The sequence below is a fragment of the Tinamus guttatus genome, unplaced genomic scaffold, assembly GCF_059628265.1.
Source record: "Tinamus guttatus ecotype Peru unplaced genomic scaffold, ASM5962826v1 Tinamus_guttatus_pri_ptg000048l, whole genome shotgun sequence".
NCBI classification, from domain to species: domain Eukaryota; kingdom Metazoa; phylum Chordata; class Aves; order Tinamiformes; family Tinamidae; genus Tinamus; species Tinamus guttatus.
In genome coordinates, this window is record NW_028288582.1 from 8,982,065 (window position 1) to 9,000,822 (window position 18,758).

General features: G+C 43.4%; 1 protein-coding gene across 5 annotated transcripts in view; it reads right to left on the reverse strand.

The window, feature by feature from the left end:
- The window catches only part of EML1 (EMAP like 1), a 108,712-nt gene that overhangs the window by 61,400 nt on the left and 28,554 nt on the right, over nt 1–18,758 (reverse strand). For 4 of the 5 annotated variants that reach the window (XM_088539653.1, XM_088539656.1, XM_088539652.1 and 1 more), the window contains exon 1: nt 5,603–5,739. The exons of the other annotated variant lie outside the window; for it this stretch is intronic. In XM_088539653.1, the coding sequence (XP_088395779.1) occupies nt 5,603–5,669 (67 nt within the window). In that variant the 5' untranslated portion in view covers nt 5,670–5,739. Of the gene's footprint in view, nt 1–5,602; nt 5,740–18,758 lie in introns of those variants that run through there. 5 annotated transcript variants of the gene reach the window in all.

Genomic DNA, 18,758 nt, shown 5'->3' on the forward strand with positions numbered 1-18,758 from the left:
TCCTGGTTTGAATTGTTTGTATGTGGTTTAAGCACCAATAAAAGCATCTGAATTTTGGTATTCTTGATTAGAACTAAAAAAAAAAATGTTTTATCAGCTCTATAAAGTATTATTAAATTTTAAAAAATTCCTTGAAGATCAGATAAAGCATGTTTTTCTGCCAAGAGCTCAATCCTTTAATTTAGAATTCTGTATGTTGTTTTATTCATGATAAAATACTTGATACTTGTAGTTTCTCACCATACTACTAACACTGACACAAATTCTCTACTGAGGCTTGACTAACGCTGAAGAATTCTCATGTCTGGTTTCTATTTTCTTTGTATTTGTTTTTAAAAGTTTAGTTAAAAAAACAAGCCAAACAGCAAAATCCCAACAACTACAATTAACACTATCCATGACTAAACGAGCTATAATAACTCATGACTTGGAAACAGCTAACTTATATAGTGCCTCATTAAAATTAATAGTTTTAGCTTTAATGAGACTAACAATGTATATTGTGAAAGTGTCCATTAGAGCAAGTTATTTTTATTCCAAAATGAACTGATTTATTTTGCAGTCAATTACTACACAAACAAAAACTTGTGTTTCTGTATGTGACTCCTCCCCTTTCTTCCACAACGTAAGAATACTGGGCAAGATCTGGAAACTCACAGATGCTACTTTTATTTATAAATCATCCTTCTTGTAACTAAAGGAATTATGAAGGAACTTGGGAACTCAAGAAAGAACCTTTTACACGGAGTAGAAGCAAGGGCTATTTGATCAAAAGTCATCTTACATTCTACATAGCTTCAAAATTGTGAGAAACAGACATTCAATGTAGAACCCAGCCCAGCTTTACATTTAGGTAAAAGACCGAAAAAATCCTGGTGAAAGAAAAAAAAAGGGAAAAAAAGGTCTCTATCTCTGGTTCTCTATAAAAATCTTCTACTGCTCCAGCAACCAGGCAGAACCTTCATGAGCTCAAAAGGTGCTCCTTCCCTGGAGAGGACAGGCCTGGGGTCTGGTGTGTCTGTCTTACTCACTTGTTTTATGCTGTTGAGATCAAAAAAAAAAAAACAATAATGATGAATAATGCTGTTAAAACGTTTGCAACAACTTTTTTTTTCTTTTTCTCCCAGTGAGAAACAAACTAAACCCAGTTTCATTTTGCATTATGCCTAGGAAGTGACCACAGGAAGATGAATGACACTGTCTTCTAACCCTTGACGGAGGTGAACTAGTGACCTGAAAATGAAAAGGCTCAACGCACCATTGCGGGTGCCCTAATCCATCCTGTACGGTGCAATTTGGGGCCGGCTGGAGGAGGAGAGTAACTGGATACGTTTTCAGAAGTTGGGAAGAGGAGGGCTGGGAGTCAAATGGGAAAGTGGAGAAACCTGCTGGAACAGCACTGCCCATCGAGGTGTTTTGTGATCCTGGAGTTTGCTTCCCTGCTAATAAGGCAGCACTCCACTTGTAGGTGACTTGGGAAGAAAGCTCACATATATTCAATTTATTTTCAGTAATGGTAGTTACTTACAGAAGCAGAGGCATTTGACTGGAAATCAACTGACCCAAACCAATACATGACCTGGCTCATACAAGTTTTTTTTTTGTATGGCTTTCCAAAGAAATGGTCATGGACAGTCATCAAAACCATTACTACTCTTAGTTTACTTACCTGAGGGGAGGGAAGGAGGGAAAAGAAACTGTTGCTTTTTCGAAGTTTGGATTCTGCCAGCGCCCCCCCTCCCCCTTTTTTTTGGAGTAACCATTAATATAATTAATACTGAATCACTTCATGACTGAAAAAAAAAATCAGGAACTCTACATTTTTCTACCAGTAACTATACTTCAGGTAATCAAGTAAACAGAACTGTAATTAAAATTATTTAATTCTTAACAAAATAAATCAATTTCATTGAGAAAAAAAAATTGGTTTTGCACCCTTTCAATCATTTCACCCAGATATTCTAAATTTGACAGCTATATCAGCCATTTCCACCACGGATGCAGAAATGACCATTTGACAGTTACAATTTTCTTACCAGCAAAGAGAAAAATACTGAACATGCTTCCCAAGTTGTAAATGAAACAACAAGTTCTCACTTCCTTCTCTAAGTCCACCCAGATACTTTTTTAGAAGCCCAAATTTCAGCCCCATACATATTTTATTTTATACCATATAATCCGCCCCGTATGCAATCCCAGTCTGCGCCTTGTTCTATAGTTTCACATCCAGCCTGGTTCTCGATCAATCCCTAAGCAGACATTAAAAACCTGGATATCCTATTACCTTATTAGCATTCTATCACTTTGACTTTCAATTTAGAGAACTGATTACTAAAATAGACATTACTTGTAGATAAATGTAAAACTTTTCATGCAGAATTATATAAAAGTTACATTAATACCAGGGATACCAAGTAACTAGAGTGATACGATTAACATTAATTCCTGCTCTACCTCTCAACACGCAACCTAAACCCAGCAATTTTCTTTACTGATGAGAAGATTTTTATTGAGATGCAACTTGAGAATCAGCAAAAGACTTGCATTATAGGAGTTATTGTAGTGTCTGACTAAAAAAAGGGGCGAGGAAAACCTAGAAACACAAGGCTATAGATACACCAGCCAGCAAAATACTTCGGGCATCTGAAGAGACTGCCCTCAGAAAATCCCAAGAGAGATTTCAGATTATTGCAATAACCTCCTTTACAGGACGTAGGTACTCTTTCCTTTGAATTTTCAAGAAAGGAAACTAAGGCAATGAGAGTGAAGTAACTCACCTAAATTCACTATGCAAGTGTGTATTTCTTGCTTTGATGCTATCTCTGACTGACACTTGCATTCATTAGCACAGTGGTTCTCAAACGCCAACCTTCTCCTAATGTTCTGTGAAACACAGTTGTATTTTAGAGGAAGAAAGTAGGTGCCTTTGAACCAGCTGTGCTAAATATCTGTCCCAGATTTTTAGACACGCAACTCAGAATGAACCTGTTTTCCTCACCTCTTTCTTCTCTCCCTTCTTTCACTATTTATCATGTTTTTATGCATTATAAGCCACAAAAGCCTGTCACTAGGAGATCACGCAGATCGCACCTGTGTGTAAATGAGTAAAGAAAAGGAAGAAGAAAAGACTCTCATTCCCCTCTTGAATCCAGGGCCCTTTCTAGAGAGGCCTGGGGTAAATTTGCCCCCACCCTCCTGCCCTGCCCCTCTCGGTCCCTTCCAGCCTCCTCTGCCACCTGCCCTGCGTAAGCAGAAGGGCTGGGGGAATGGGAGAAGCTGCAGCAGCCCTTGTGCCCAGGCGGCAGGGTCCTGCTGCCCCGGGCCTGTGCAGCTTCACATGAGCAGGTCACCCGCTCCCGTCCTCACGGGCGTCACACGCGTTTCATGCACACTCACATTCTCTTTAGTGTCTTTTCAGCCATGGACAGTTAAAAAAATTCCATTGTGTTTCCACATGTAATCCTAAAGTTAAACCCTTCTCCTCTCTTTGGTACCAAAAATCTCTCTGCATACACAGGTGACCACTTCAAGGGCTTACCAGCCACCTCTATATTTCAATTTACCCGGCCAAGCTATATAAAAATAAGCAAATAGAAGTCCCATTTGTCTTCAGAGCACAATCCCCTCCTTTCCCTATACCTACCCTACTCATACTACCATCTTTCATACTACCCATTAAAATACCAAAAGGCTTCCCCCTCCCTGCAAAGCAATTTTCTTTTCCTCTTCCAACCTCCAAACTCTCGCTGGCATCCCCCATCTGTACTTTCTTCCTCATGGGTCATATGTGTCTGTGTGAGATATCTGATCTCCTCCAGGCAGTATTCAAAGGCCTTGTTCTCTTGCTCTTATTCATCTCGTAATATAATTTAGTCTCATTGAAAGCTAAGTCTCAAAAGCGAAGGAAATCAAACAACAGGCTTTCATAAACATAGACAAGTAAAGTTTGCAACATCTTCTCGAGCTTGAGTCAAGTGATCCCTTCAGTATCACATTTTAGAACATAATACTCAAGGATTAACGAAGATTTCAAAACCTGTGTAAAAGGCAGTATGTTTTAATGCTGGGTATCAGGCATAATACTGTATTCAGGGGTATAAAATCAACATAAGTGACAGTTCTCAGATACAGGACACTGTTTATTCAGACTACTCAAAGTGCCAGTACTCATCCTGTTCCCTCATGTACACTACTACCCTGAATACTGCAAAAAAGCTTGAGACTTAAGCACGAAATGAAGCTTGCTTAAGGATTGATCACAGCACAAACTCTGAAAGGAATTGCTACATGTTCCCTTTTTAAAATTACAATAAAATATTTGCCAGGTTTAGGCAGAGCGGACACCTGGCCTTAGCGTAGAAGCCCGTGCGCAGTCACAGTTTTCTGCTCCCGAGAGCTGTGGGGTTGCTGCAGCAGAGCCCAGCGGCCGGCTCGAGCGCAGAGCTCCTCGCCTCTCAGGAAATCACTCCCACGGGCTCCAGGTCCAGCTGTATTAGAATACACTGCTAACCATAACCCACACCACAAAGAAAATCATGTAAAATTTATCATCTTCCCTGCTTTCCAAGAGAAGAGGCAGACGATGTGGTTGCTGTCGTAAAGCAATTTAATATTAACCTGTCTCCAGCTGTTCGGAGAGCAGCAGAAAGCCAGACCTCTGCTAAAACCCGGAGGAATGAGAGGACTGCAGATGAATTTTGATGGAACACGAGATGACAAACACTCACAGTTTTGCTGCTAAAAGCAAAATCTCTAAATAGTATTTTGAATTTGAAGCTGACCTTGGAGAACTTGGTATTTTTAGGATACCAAATGCTGAAATACCGTCAAACACCAGCTAGTTAAATTATCCTAAACCCTCTGCACGCCAAGCCTGCAAATGCTTCCTCCAATGATACTGACAATTCCTCACTTCCTTCTTCCTCCTTTTTCCATAAGGCCATTGCCAGGCAGCCTGCCTGTTACAGGGCCATGCAGCCAACACCACAATCCAAATAATCCCCATTTTAAAGAAAAAAATAAATAAATAAAGGCGGTGACTATATGGACCAGCTGTCTCCATTCCAAAGGGGGTTTTAACCTGCAAACGCCCTTCACGGGGATGGAGACCTTGCTGCGGGCCGAGGACACCTGCCCGGCTGCATCCCCGGGTGGCAGCGCTCGGGCCACGGCGGCGAGCCGAGACCCTCCGCTGCATGGGATATCCATACGTACGGCCGTGCGGGATGCACGGAGCGGGGGAGCGAGCGAGGGACGGGTCACCCAGGCAGCAGGACACGCAGCCGCCGGCGCTGCCTGCGGTGGCAGGTCCTCATTTGAGGCAGATGCACTTGCACACACGTATACAGGGGTACAGGTCTGTGTGTGTGCGTGTATGTTTAATGCACACATATAAAAATGTATATATTAAATACACACACACACATATATATACACACGCCTGTACTTCACACATATACATATATACATGCAGATACTGCCGCGACGCCGGCGCAGGAGCGGCTCCCGTGGCCACGGCGGCCGCAGGGGCCGGTGCTGCCGGCGGCGCGGCGGGGGCAGGAGGGGGAAGCGGCGCGCCCGCCGTGCCCGGCGGCGGCCTTACCGTTGCAGAAGTGCAGCAGCGAGGAGGTGTCGTAGAGGCTGCTGTAGCTGGAGAAACCGTCCTCCATGGCGCCCCGCGCCGCGGCCCGCCCGGCGCCCGCGCTGCCGCACACTGAGCGAGGCGGCGGCGGCGGCGGTGGCGGCGGGGCCTGCGCCGGCCTCACTCCCTGGTTGCCATGGCGACCCGCCTGCTCCGCCGCGCCGCCGGGGCGGGGCCTGGAGCCTGGGGGCGGGGCCTGGAGGAGGCTCGGAGCTCGGAATGGGGCGGGGCTTGCAGCCCTGGGGCGGGGTTTGCGGCTCAGGGGCGGGGCTTGGAGGAGGGGCGTGGTCAGAGCTGCGGCTCGTTCCTGCGGCGCCTCCGCCCGGACGGGACGGGACGGGACGGGGCGGGTTGGGATGGGGTGGGAAGGAGCCCCAGGCAACGTGGCCCTTCCCGCCCTGCAGAAATAACCCGCAGGGCTCCCTGAGCCCCGTTCGGCCACAAGCTGCTACCGATGAGCGTGTCCCCGAGCCCAAGGCAACGCGGCTCCGCATCCGCCAGAGCAGCATCCTGGGCACCGCGCACAGCCGCAACCGATATTCTCCTACAGCAATTAAAAAGCAATGATACGTCCCTTGATTTGTTATGACAGCCTTACAGAGTGGTAATTATTTAGTTTGCAGACTGCTGCCATCTGTACGCTGTCCTGCTGTGTGATGCTACAAGGATTTGAGCTATTTTAATTTTTTTATTACTATTATCTAGGTAGAGACACAGCATCTGCTCATGGTGATTTCAGGGTACCGATACCAAAACAGCAGGCAGGCAGCAATATTGTGAATTTACATTGTATCTCCTTGGACTCAATTTCTGCGTGAGATGCTGCAGCGTGCCATGACCAAAACCCGTGTTTCTTCCAAGCTCCTCTAGAAGGAGAAGAAAAATAATGTGTGGCCCGGCTAAAGCGCCCTTCCTGCTGCAATACCCGGGGCATTTTCCAAAGCGGGTCCGCATGGTGGCTCTGGTGCCTGCGCCAGACATGCAGATCTTCTCACCAGCCGCTCAAACAAAGGCACAAAAACACACTACAAAATCAGGCGAAGCTACCAGTTCCATTTTAGCAGGGTGAAAACTGCTCCCTCCTGAACTGCCAGGGCCAAAAGAGGTAGAGCTGAAGACATCCCCGAATCGGGCGCTTGCCCAGCCTGGTGCTAAACTGCTATGTGACGGAAACAACCGCACAGTAGAGCCGCAGGTTACAGGAGGAAGAAGATTGGTAGTAGCTTAATTATAAAAAAACAGCCAGAAAGCCTAGAAGGGAAAATAGCTTTAAAAATGCTAAAAGACAATCAACTGTCCTAATGTTTGAAAGAGCCTTGATTCTTTCTGGTCTTTACCAATTCACACAGATCCCTTAGGTTTTCTCATGTCCTTTTCATGCATAATCCATCAAACTCTTCCAAAATATGGTATTGTTTTAAAAAAGTGTAAACAGACGTGCACACACATGGGAATTTTGACAGACATGTCACAGTGCTAGAAAAGCACCACTTAGTTTTAATAGAAATTAAGAATATCCTTCATTTTAAAACATTATTGCCATGGTTAGGTTACTCTTTCTGATCTTGAGAGTGTATTAATGTGCTAATTCTGCATTAACTGGAGACAGCTTTGATGTCACTGGTACGGTCTCCCATAAGCTGCCAATGTTAGCTTACTTTATATCTCCTTAACATGTCCATATTTTGGAAAATAATTCTATGAAACATTGCTGTGGAGTGTGATTTTAATGCCAAAAGAGTTTCTATGCATGTCTGTAGCTATTCCAATAGTATATAAAATGAAAAAGGACGTCCACAATTTGTATTTCTGCAGGAAAAAAACAGGTTGTCAACGAGAAAACCTACAACAAAGACCCAGTGCTGAGATGGTAAGAGAGGTAAGGATCCAGTGACTTTTGCAATGCCTTGAAAAGCAACAGAAAGGACAAAAAGGGGAAATAAGGGAAATTAAAGGCACTTGGAAAATCAAATATCAACCTGATATGATCACAGTATAGTTAAAGAAAGGTAGATTACCTAAAACAGGATCGTAATTTAATTGCAATGATTTCTAGACCTGTTACAATCCTATTACACTAAACTGCACTGAACACCACAAAATGAAAAAGAAATTATATCTACTGTGGGAACAATGGAAAGACAGATCCGCAAGATTCACTAATGCATCTGTGGGAATTCTGGTGGTGCAGCTAAATAAAGAGAGCATTTGTTTTTTTCTTTTTATAGTCCATTTTTCGGTGAACTATCACTTTAATCATTTGTACAGATCCGAGCCAGTGCATTGGAAAATGTGACATTGCATAAAGGAGAGTGTATCATTCTGATGAGTATCCTGGGACTGATGTATTTGGAGGGGATTTATAGTACATTTATGCACGCTTATCGTTGTGAGTGTTAGATTTTTGGAAGCTGCATTTTGTAACTAGTGATTTAAGTTTCGTGTGTTTTGGGTAGCGTGATACAAATAACTGTTTGGCAAGTGAGAACAAAAGAGCTTTTAGACATCTCTGGCAGGATTTTCGGGATGTAATGATCCAATTTCAGGATGAATAAAATTTTCTTTCATTCCCCATTTATATGCTGTATTCAAAGAATTTTGATGTTTGATATATTCCTGTTTCTCCTTTTTTCCCATTTTTTTTGCATTACTAATAAATGCCAAAACTATGGCATTATGGAAACCGTGGTTTCACATCAGAACTCCTGCAATTCATAACTCTCAACTCTATGAAATTGTATATTATTATAATATGATGTTATAGCTGAAGTACCCTCTCAGATGAAGATGAAGAGTTGACCTAGTCATAATGTCAACATGAAACAACAACAAGATAGGTTATAGCATCCTTTTAAAACCCAGCAAAGTAGTGGAAAATGATTATACATTTTATGCCTATGTAATCAGCAATCATGCTGAGAGAAAAGGCCCAATCCAAGCACGCTGGTGGGTAGAGAAGGGCTTTTGAAGAGCGACTATTCAGGGTCATTCAGTTGGCGCTATCATTGATCAACATCTGGCTATTTTCACTATTTAGTGACTACCATGGCACTCTACCCTTGATACTCAAGCCCTAAGTGGCTCCTTGCTCTGGACAAGATACCATTGCTTCAGGGAGCTCCTTCACAGAAGATGACAGCTCTTGCTATCACTTGAGAGCCACTTTGACACTGGTTTTGTGGGGGCAAAGTACCAGTGCAGTTAGGATTTACTGGACCCTCTTTGCAGAGCTGCAAGGAAGCGAATGCTCCATCGGCCACAGAGGCTGGAGGTTCCTCTCAGCTTGGCATCCTGCAGGGCCACCAAACAAACTGGCAAAGCCAGGACCGCGGCTCCTCGCATTGAGCCTGTTTTGTAAGTAGAGCAAACTTCACCATGCAAAGCATCTAGCACCATCTGCAAGTGCCGCTTTCACTCAAATTTATCAAGGATTATAATTATAGCATCTATTTTACTGGGACTAACTTTTGAAGAGCCCCTCAAGCTTTTTAGAGATCATTTGATAGATCACATTTGCTGCAACGTGATTAAAGGGGGCTGAATTCAGCTCCATAGACATTCAGCTTCAATTTAAGACTTAAGCGTCCATCTCAGTGTTTATAATCTCACTTAATGTTGCAGTCAATCTCTGCCTAAACCCGACAGGTTTTAAATTGCACATTCGTCCAAGTTCTGTTTTTCCTTTGTGGATCATAGGTTGCATCCAGGAAAAAAAAAGGCTGAAGTACTCCGCAGTACTTGTCCTTCAGATGCCTGACTCAAGGCTAAAATCCCAAGTATAATGTTTTCCCTGAGTAGTTATGGGAAGGAGAGGGCCGTGCCTGCTGCTTGGGGGAGTCCAGGTGAGCTGGCTGTGGCGCTCTCCATCCAGCCTGGATGGAACAGGTGAGTTTTAAGCACGTTTGGGACCATACAGCCATTTAGCTATTGGGCATCTGGGCTGTGTCTTGGATTTAGCAAGCAGCTTAAATCCTAGCAGCTGCTTAAATCCCAGTTTAGAGATCTGTGTTTCTTTTTTTTCCCCTCCTTTGCATTATCATGTTTTCCTCTTGAATAAGCAGCAGAAAGTACAGAGGGTTTTGTTTGTTTAAGAGAATTTCATGCGGTGAATAAATTGCCCTCCTTCTTCAACAGAGGTCTGTGCTCACCAGCAGACAACCTCTAGGTATGAGAATGGGGCTCTCCGTCAAGGTGCAGTACAGGCTGCCATAAGGATTTCCTTCCCTATTATCCCACAGGAAAGAAAAAAAGGGCCTTGCCTCCTCGTCTCCTTTATGAAAACACTTCAGCTGCTGGAATAATAGTGCCTCCTAAATACCGGGACTCCAGTGTTCGAGCCACAGCAGGGGCCTTCATGAATGTCACTACAAAGCTCACTTCACACACATGGGAAAGAGGGGAGATGAGGGGAGAATCACCATTACACAGGCGCAGCCTGAGCACATTAAAAATACAATATAACAAATGTGTGATGAAACCATCAAAGGTAAGCATGTTTTACAATCCAAATGAAAATACCTTACATTATGTCTGTATACATCAGGTTGTTTCAAATGACATTTTGGAATTGTGTGGTTTTCTCTATAATTATTAAGAGTATTCTTAATCACACTGCCCAGAAAATACACACATATATATATATTGCTTTGAGGTTTGTTTAATTTGTAAACACAGGAAGAACGCTTTGAAGATGAAAAGGATATTGCTGTGCATGTCTGTGACTCCCTTCATTCCAAGGTGGGAGAGTTCTCAGCAATCAGTGGTGCTTTCACACTTGCAGCAGCTTTTTGAATTAAATACTGTCTTTATTTTACAATATGGAAAATAAGATGAATACAATGACCCAGCCAGAAGAAATGAAAGAAGAGGGTGGAAGTTGGTGACCATCAAAACAGAGTAAGTGCCAGCTGAGCATGCTAGCCATGAGACTCTCCTGCCCACAGACACTGAGGGTATTATTTACTCTGTTTATTATGAAATGCTTTCAAGCATAGTATTAGCACTAGAATTACTTTTATTTTTGTAAGGCTTTGTAGCAAGTTAGGTTCTATACCCTTCAACATATCTAACAGCCAACTGCAGACTTGTAATGTCCAAAGATATAACATTATGTCACTAGCCTGAGGAGAGGCAATATACACTAAAAATACACGGGAAAGCAACTGCTTTTCCATTTGCAATTTGTGCTGATGGGAACAGCAACAGTTTCTGACACCTTAATAACTGTTACAGCTAGGCGTAAGGAGGTGCAGGCACGGGTGGTGTCCCATGAAACGTTCTGTCCACACCACAGAATTACTCCTTAAGCGTTTTCCAGCTCAGCTCTGCAGCCCTGTGTCTGGTGGCTTCAGCCCTGCTAGAGCTCCGCTGAGCTTCAGGCACCACATTCCCAGCTGGAGTGAGATTCAATTCCCTAATTTTGCTAAAAAAAAAAAAAGCCTTTTGGCACAGGCTGGGTCCTCACCATTTCACCAACTGCACTGCAGCAGCCAAAGGGGGTTGCCAGGTCCGTTCTAACTTATGGGCACTGCCCATGGGGAATTCCCAGTCCTGCATCCCAGGAAAAGGAGCTTTCCTGCACCCGCTCCAACCTCAGGGAGCTCCAGGTCAGCAGGTGCATAACAGGGAGAGGCTCTGTGGCTCCTTGTGCCCGCGCTCGCCTCCTGAACTGTGAGATCACTTTGAAGGGTTTTTAAATTTATTTGTCTGTTATGGCTCTAAGGAATTTATTATCACAATAAATATTTCAGAGGCCTATCTTATTCATATAGTTAAGTCATATTTTTTCACTATTTCATGTCTGGTTTATGCAAGCTATAATGATATAAATCAGTGCCTTCCGAATGATGTTACGGAAGAACAGGATGAGTACAAACGATGACATAAATACATTATTTTTAAATGGTAGATATTTAAATAAGGCATACTAACTGGATCAGTTAAAGTGCACACAAAATTGCCTTTTTGTCACAGGTGTTACTACAAGTGTCATTCTGTTCCATTTTTAGAACAAGAATTTTAATTTGACTTTCAGCAATTTACAAGAAGGTGTAAAACCTGGAAGTAGAAACCATTTAAGGTGAAACTTGTAAGACCTGATATTCATAATTTCACACCTTCTTGTCTCACTGTTTCACTGTTTTCAAGATCCAGCACCATTAACGGCTTCTCAAGGGAATTGGTATCTACTAGGAAAATTAATTGTCAGCCATGTAAATAATAAAGTACACATTAAAGGTATGTAAAAGATGAAGCACCACATAGGTGCAATATATTAACTTTACTGGAGGCAACCTAATCTCATTTATGTCCATTTATATATTTCCCTTAAGTGCTAATATTGGTCACTTATGTTACTGGAAATTTGCCCATATCTGACATTGTAAAGTTCCTTTCACTCTGCTGAAAATCAGCCATGGTAAATGTTGAAAAAAAAATGAATTTGATTTTATGATTTTATATATTATGCTTACCTTCTGGCAGAGGTTTATTGGGAAAGATAATTTGTGCTACCAAACAAATTGTCAGAAAGTATCTATGGAGAACTAACCTTGATCTTAAATCTGGCTAACACATGTGTCCAATTACCACCTCCTCTAATCTAGCTTAATGCTTTGCTTATCCATCTCCGGTATCCTTTGCAATGGCAAAAAGAGGCAGGGGGATAAAGAAAGCCAAATTCCATTTGTGCCACGTGGGCTATTTCCACTGGCCCTTTCCAAAGAAACACCACAGGTCCAAACGCAATGCATTTCCATGAGCTTTTCGCAAGCTGGTGGAGGAGAGAGGGCAGTATGAGGGATGGCCTCCAAGGAAAGAGTGGGGAATTCAGCCCGCTCCCCTTGCAAATTCCTTTGATATCTGCCAGAGCTCAAGACCACCTACATGGAAACCTTACATCTTTGCAGGGCTTCTGCCGCCTCAGCCCATTTCTGTCTTCCCCGTTCAAGATCCCTAGAAACAACCTGGGGATGGACAAAAGCAGTTAAATCACCAGCTAATCCAAACTAGCCTGGCTTGAGAACAAAGCAGTGGGGAACAGTCCTTTCCTACACATTTCAGCATCACTTTAACACTGATTTCCAGCAAAAGGCTGTTTCTTTTGTTTTTGTGGGTAACTATAGCTTTGTTTTGAATTAAGCAATTTTATTTACTTTGGAGCAGAACTTGGCTCAGAAGCAGCTTTTTTCTATCTTGATCTCAGAGATTGCACCAAGGCCGGCAATGCAATCTTTTTTTTTAAGCATTTTATTTCTGCAGATTCACAGCCAGCATATCCAGAAACTTAGAAAAATTCCCCTTTTTGACATGTAAGGCTAAAGTACAACCAAACACATGCTTGAAGCAAAGGAGCCACCGCTGAATCCCTGGGGATGGGGCAGACGCGGGTGCTGGGACTGCAGCATCGGGTCCCCTCACTACTAAAACATTTGGCTCTGGGAGGCGAAGGCGGCTGCTCTGAAAACACCTCTGCCAGCCAGTGCGAGGGGCGGGATTGCTAATCTGCCTCGGGAAGCCATGCGTGGCATTCCTGCCTTTGGGATGCCATTCACCAGAGCCGCCCGGGGGAAAAGGGAATAGGGGCAATAATGATGGGTGCTGAATGCGGCCCCGAGAAGTTGTCCCGGCTCCTTGGCCTGGCCGTTGGCCACTGAGGCAGGACAAACAATCACTCACTTGTTTCATACACCGAGGCCTCTACCAATTCTTAAGGATTTCAGCACCTGGTATTTCTCGTTCAGGCTTTCAAAGCGGGAGTGGGAGATAAACAGGCCTATGGATGGGGGGACGGAGAGGAGCTGAAAGGATCTTGTCATGAGCGCAGTCATAATTCAAGAAGAAAAAGAGGGCTGGAAGAAAAGTTATTTTGCATTTTCTGGTACCCAATAACCCCTCCTTGCTTCACCCTTTTCCAGCAGGATGAATACTGGACTAAAGAAGAGAATGGATCTCAAAAGAAAAATATATATTGTGTGCCATAAATTACACAGGCAGATGCAGGCCTGAACAGGAGAATTAAGGACATAACCCCCTGCCGCGTGCCCTTGCCGTCGGAGGGCCGCAGGTTGCCAGGGGCTGCTGCTCCCAGCCTCCTCCTCGCTCTGAAATGGCGCCTTTGGGTGTCCGTAACTGCTTACTTGATGACCTGGATTTAACCAGGCTGTGGGATAACGTGGTATATCCTTTATTTGTCTGAGAAAGCTTGCTCCTTTCCCTAAATCCATCTCTTCCCACAAAAGGAAAGGTCCCCCAGGCTATAAGGGGTGGGTAGAAGAGGGCAGGGGCTAAGCTATAATTGAGCACTATCAGCCTCAGGTGACCTCCTCACTTATAAAAAGTGCTATATGGATTTATTGTACGACACTCAGAAGTATCTACAAACAATCCAGCTAGCTGTTACTATCACCAGAGACATCCTCAATTTGACCAAGGTCCAAATCTTAGCGTTTCATCTTTTTTTTTTTTGGTTTTGCACATCTATATTCCTGATTCCTTCATGACATGACTTATTTCAAGAGATTGGCAGCTATCTTATTCAGCAGCCATTTCTGCAGGAAAAAAATAGCAACATTGATGCAGTTGAGCTTCACATGACCCATTTAAAAAAAAAATGTTTTGAGTAGGTGGTTACCCTTCATTTCCTGTCATTAAGAAGCTCTAGCTATAAAACTTCATATAAGATCACATAAAAGGATGTTTTACTATCCTCATTGTTTTAAATGTCATTTAGTGACCATCCACAAATAAGGAGTAAATAATATTTTATTCTGGAAGAGTATATGACTCATGATTTTCAACTGTGCTATGTGTCATCTTGCAGAAAACGAGACAATTACAGACTAGAAGCAGAGCAAAATATCAGTTCACGTTCAGCTGTGCTGAGCAGCTCAGGGCTGCTGAAGGATGCCTGGAAAAATGCCCTTTTCTCCCTTGCTGTCAGCCTCCCCCATGTTCACACAACACAGGCAGGAGCGATCCTGGATATGATTTAGCATTTTTCCATTGGCCTCATGAAGAAAGTCCTGTTGTTCATTCATGATAATTTCCTTCCACATGAAAGTAGGAAATATGGCATGCAAAGTTTGAAACCCAGGGCTTTTTCCATCCCTACATGTTTTTCCTGATAGCTCATAGACTAGCGCAGAGGAACGACAGTAAGAGAGTCCCTGTCTACAGCACAAGCTTCTTTCTGAATGACAAGAACATGTAAATAAGTAAGGACTTTTTTTTTGCATCATTACAGCTGTATTTCAGCAACCACGGTAAACCAGTGGTCTACACCAGTTGTTGTTGAAAAATGTCGTTATACTCTCCCTGCTTCACTTCATTCCCAGCTCCTCACTGCCCTCCCACATCCTGCCGTCCTGGTGGTTTGCAGGGCCACGCAGCCATCTAGATGGGGGAACGGATCCAACCGAAAATTCATCCAACAAGTAGATGACTGTTGTTAAGCTCAATTATTTTCTCGATTTGATTAATCTCCCAGCTGCACTGCATTCAGATTTTTTTTCAAACCAGTTAGACCTGATAACATCATTCTGTACTGTTTAACAGGCAGACTAAAGTAATCAAAGAACTGCCAGTTGTTGTCTCAGTGTGTCTAGGTGTGTAGGGTACCAGAGCACCAGAAACAGCAAAATACAGTACCTATCTATAGCAGAAAAAGCAAAGCAATAGAGAATTATGGATCAGTCTGCTTAACTTCAAAAAACTTGGATTTTTTTTAAACAAACTATATCAGTTCCCAGAAGATTATCATGAAATGCGCAACATTCAGCTTTAGCTGTAAGAACAAAATCTGTCAAGCCAATCTAATTCTTTCCATGAGAGAATATAGAGACAAGAGAACACTGTGGATAGCAGAAAGGTGGTAGGTATCATATAAATTGAGATTTTTTCACTTGTGATGACACTTCTATAAGCAAATGGGGAAACACAGTCTTGATGACAGTGTTATAGAGTAGGTATAAAACTGTTTGGTAATTAAATCTAGAGAGTAACAAAAAAAAAAGAAAGAAAGAAAAAAGAAAGAAGACTGTAAAGAATGGTGTATGGAATAAGATTCTGCATGGTTTGTCCTTAGTCTCACTACATTCATCATTTTCATTAATGTCTGGATAAGAGAATAGAAAATAATATAAAATAGTAAATGTGCAAGTCACAGCTTGGGAGCACTGCAAGTACACTAGTCATTAGGCAGATTAAAAAGAAAAAAAAAAAGAGATCTTGGCAGCTTGAAGGAACTGTCTGTAAAAGCAAGACAAAATGTAACAAGGACCAGTAAAAGGGACTACATTTAGACAGAAATTATCCCCTGGAAAGGGGGTAATAGCTGGTTAGGAAATAGTTCTTCTAGAGGTTATAGTAGGCCACAAACCAAACACTGAGTCAAATTGGTTTTGCAATTTGGAAATAGCAAACTTCCTACCAGGATGGATAAGGAACAGTATAATCCTCAAAATGATGATGTAATCCTTCCAGCACTGATGGGGCCTCAGTTGGATCGTTGGGTCTGCTTTTATACACCTTATACTACGAAAATGTGGGCAACGTGCAGAGAATCCACCAGCAAATAGGAGTGATCAGAGAGGGCTCGAAACAGGGAGCTGTGAGGGGTGGCTGAGCAAGATCCACGGAATATCTTTAAGGATGGTACCTGTCAGAAAAGGCATGGACATGGTTGATCCCGCTTTGAGGGAAGTGCCTCAAGGTCATTTCCCAAGATTCAGTCTTGCTACAAAGCTTGTAACATAAATTAGGAGTCTGAGTCTAAAAGGCTCCCTACCTGTCCACACACAAAGTAGCCATTCACTGCTGCATGTTTTTCTGCTCTTAGGAGATCAGTTCCTGCTCCTGTTTAAGCTAAAGGCCATATTTCTATCACCTTCAATAGCAGTTGAGGAAGAAAACAGTTTTCTTAATGCTAAACCAGAAATGGTGCTACTATCTGGGGATGTGAGAGTATTTGAGTTTTCTACTCTGTTCCCTCTTTTCTGATCCAGTCCTATAACACTGATGGAGTAGAAAGACCATGTACATTGGCTTTCCCTTAGAAACAACTAATCACTGCTTAGCAGGGCAGCATATATGCACAGAACGGAGGGTGTCCTTCAGTCCTGATGCTTCTGAGCATCCATAATCAATACTGACGGCAATATTTGAAACCTAATTCAGTCTGTATTTGACTTAATGCCATAGAATACTGCCACAGACAGAAGCTTGTGTGCATTTATATTAACTGCTTGTATAAGATGGAAATTGCACTCTGGGATGTATGAAGTCATTTATGCCTCTTTTCTCCCTGTTCACAGAGATCCTGTGTGTAAGGGCATCCTGTACAAACAGTCCTCCCTTTCCCTCTTAAAAGAGTGATACTGTATAAGATTTATTACCCTGAGGTGCAGATGCCTAAACAGGCACTGAGGGTGATCATTCGCCTTCAAGTCGAGACAATAAATTTTCTGAACTGGTACCCCATGCTGCTAGCAAAAGAAGTCTCTACAGGGGCTGCATGTCTTTTACATTATCTGAGACACACATCTAAATGCATATAATTTAGTCATCTTTCAGATAGTCCAAAACCTACACCAGAACGTTTAAAATGAGGTCTTCCCGTTTATAAAATTCTGGTTTGCCATTCTGCCTAGACATTTGAGAAAGCTGTAACATTTGGATGTGTGTCCAACAGAGGGGGGTGTTCAGAAACACGGATTTGGTCCAGACTTTCTACTTTTAAGGAATTTGACTTGGCAGGGTGAGGGCAGGGAGGGAGGGGAAAAAAATGCAAGTGAACAACATATACTTTGCCATGCATTTAAATTTGTTTAGCTACTTCTCATTGAAAATTCAGTCATGGAGTGTGTGTGTCCTTGGGGAGTGAGACCTAATTGAAAAATTTTGGGTATAGCAGTCAGGAAGGTTTAGTGGGAGGATTTTTATCTCTTGCAGGTGACAGTATTATCTCTGTGTGGGAAGTGAACTGCAATTCTCCTAAAAATAAAATGCACTATTTGTTTCATGTGGGCTGCTTGATATAACCCAAATGGAACAGAGGTCCAGCGTGGTGGGCGATTTGGGTTCAGGAAAAACCTGAAGTTTCGCGGCTGTGCCTCCTGCACAGGCGGTCACTATGGCAATGCGAAAATATTGTGAGGTGCAGGAATGATGGGAACATGACTCAGAGAGTGCAGAAAAAGGAACACTCCAAATATCGCTCCCAGCAGCGGTGGGGTGAACTTTACAAAAATATGCACAAATAGCAGCAGGTTACCCGTCACCGCCGGGCACCACGGGTTTACTGGGGAGCACAGCTAAGAAATGAGGAGCTGCAATGGTGCAGGTTTCCAGCCCCGCTAGCATCAGCGGGAGGCAGCAGTGGGCAGGGGAGGACGCAGGGCTCACCGCTGTGCTGTGTTCAGCCCTGCACCGTCCTCGCCATGAGACCCACACTGCTGGATCAGCTTGTATCCATAGGGAAAATGCTTGGAGAGGCTCAGGGAGGCCACCACATAGCTGCTGTGTCCTTGCTGGGGGCACTTGCAGAGCCCCAGGGCTGCAGGACCCTGAGCAAGGGCCACTTCACTCTGACCCTGGAGCCAGGGACCTGGGCTATGCCTGCGTATGAGGCAGGCAGCCAGGGAAAAAATTTAGGAAAATAAACAGGGAAATCTGCCTCCGGGAGCTGGGACTGCTTGCTGGCGCCTCCATGTCTTCTGAGGGCTTTGCTCTTCTGGCCACAGGAGAGCCCTGGTGTCACTAATGCCACAGATCCATCATGAATCAGGCAAAAGCTTCCCTTTCCGTCAGGTTTACGCTCTGCCTTTTGCTTTGCTTAATGTCTCTTTATCCTTGAATTCTGAGACATGCCAAATTAATTACTTAAACGAAATGCCTCTTTCATTAGTTTCTGCACCCTACCCAAGGCTTCCCTCCAATTCCCTCTGTCCCATAGTCCCATCTCTTATGTCCTGGGGCAGGCAGGTGGGAGCTTGTTTTCCCATGGGTTTCTGTGACCTGTGGAGCTTGGAGGTGGCTCCCCAACGTGCCCCATCTGACCCACAAGCTGCTACTTCATCATGAGAAATTCAGTGAGCTGAGATGGCTCCCTGAGCTCTTT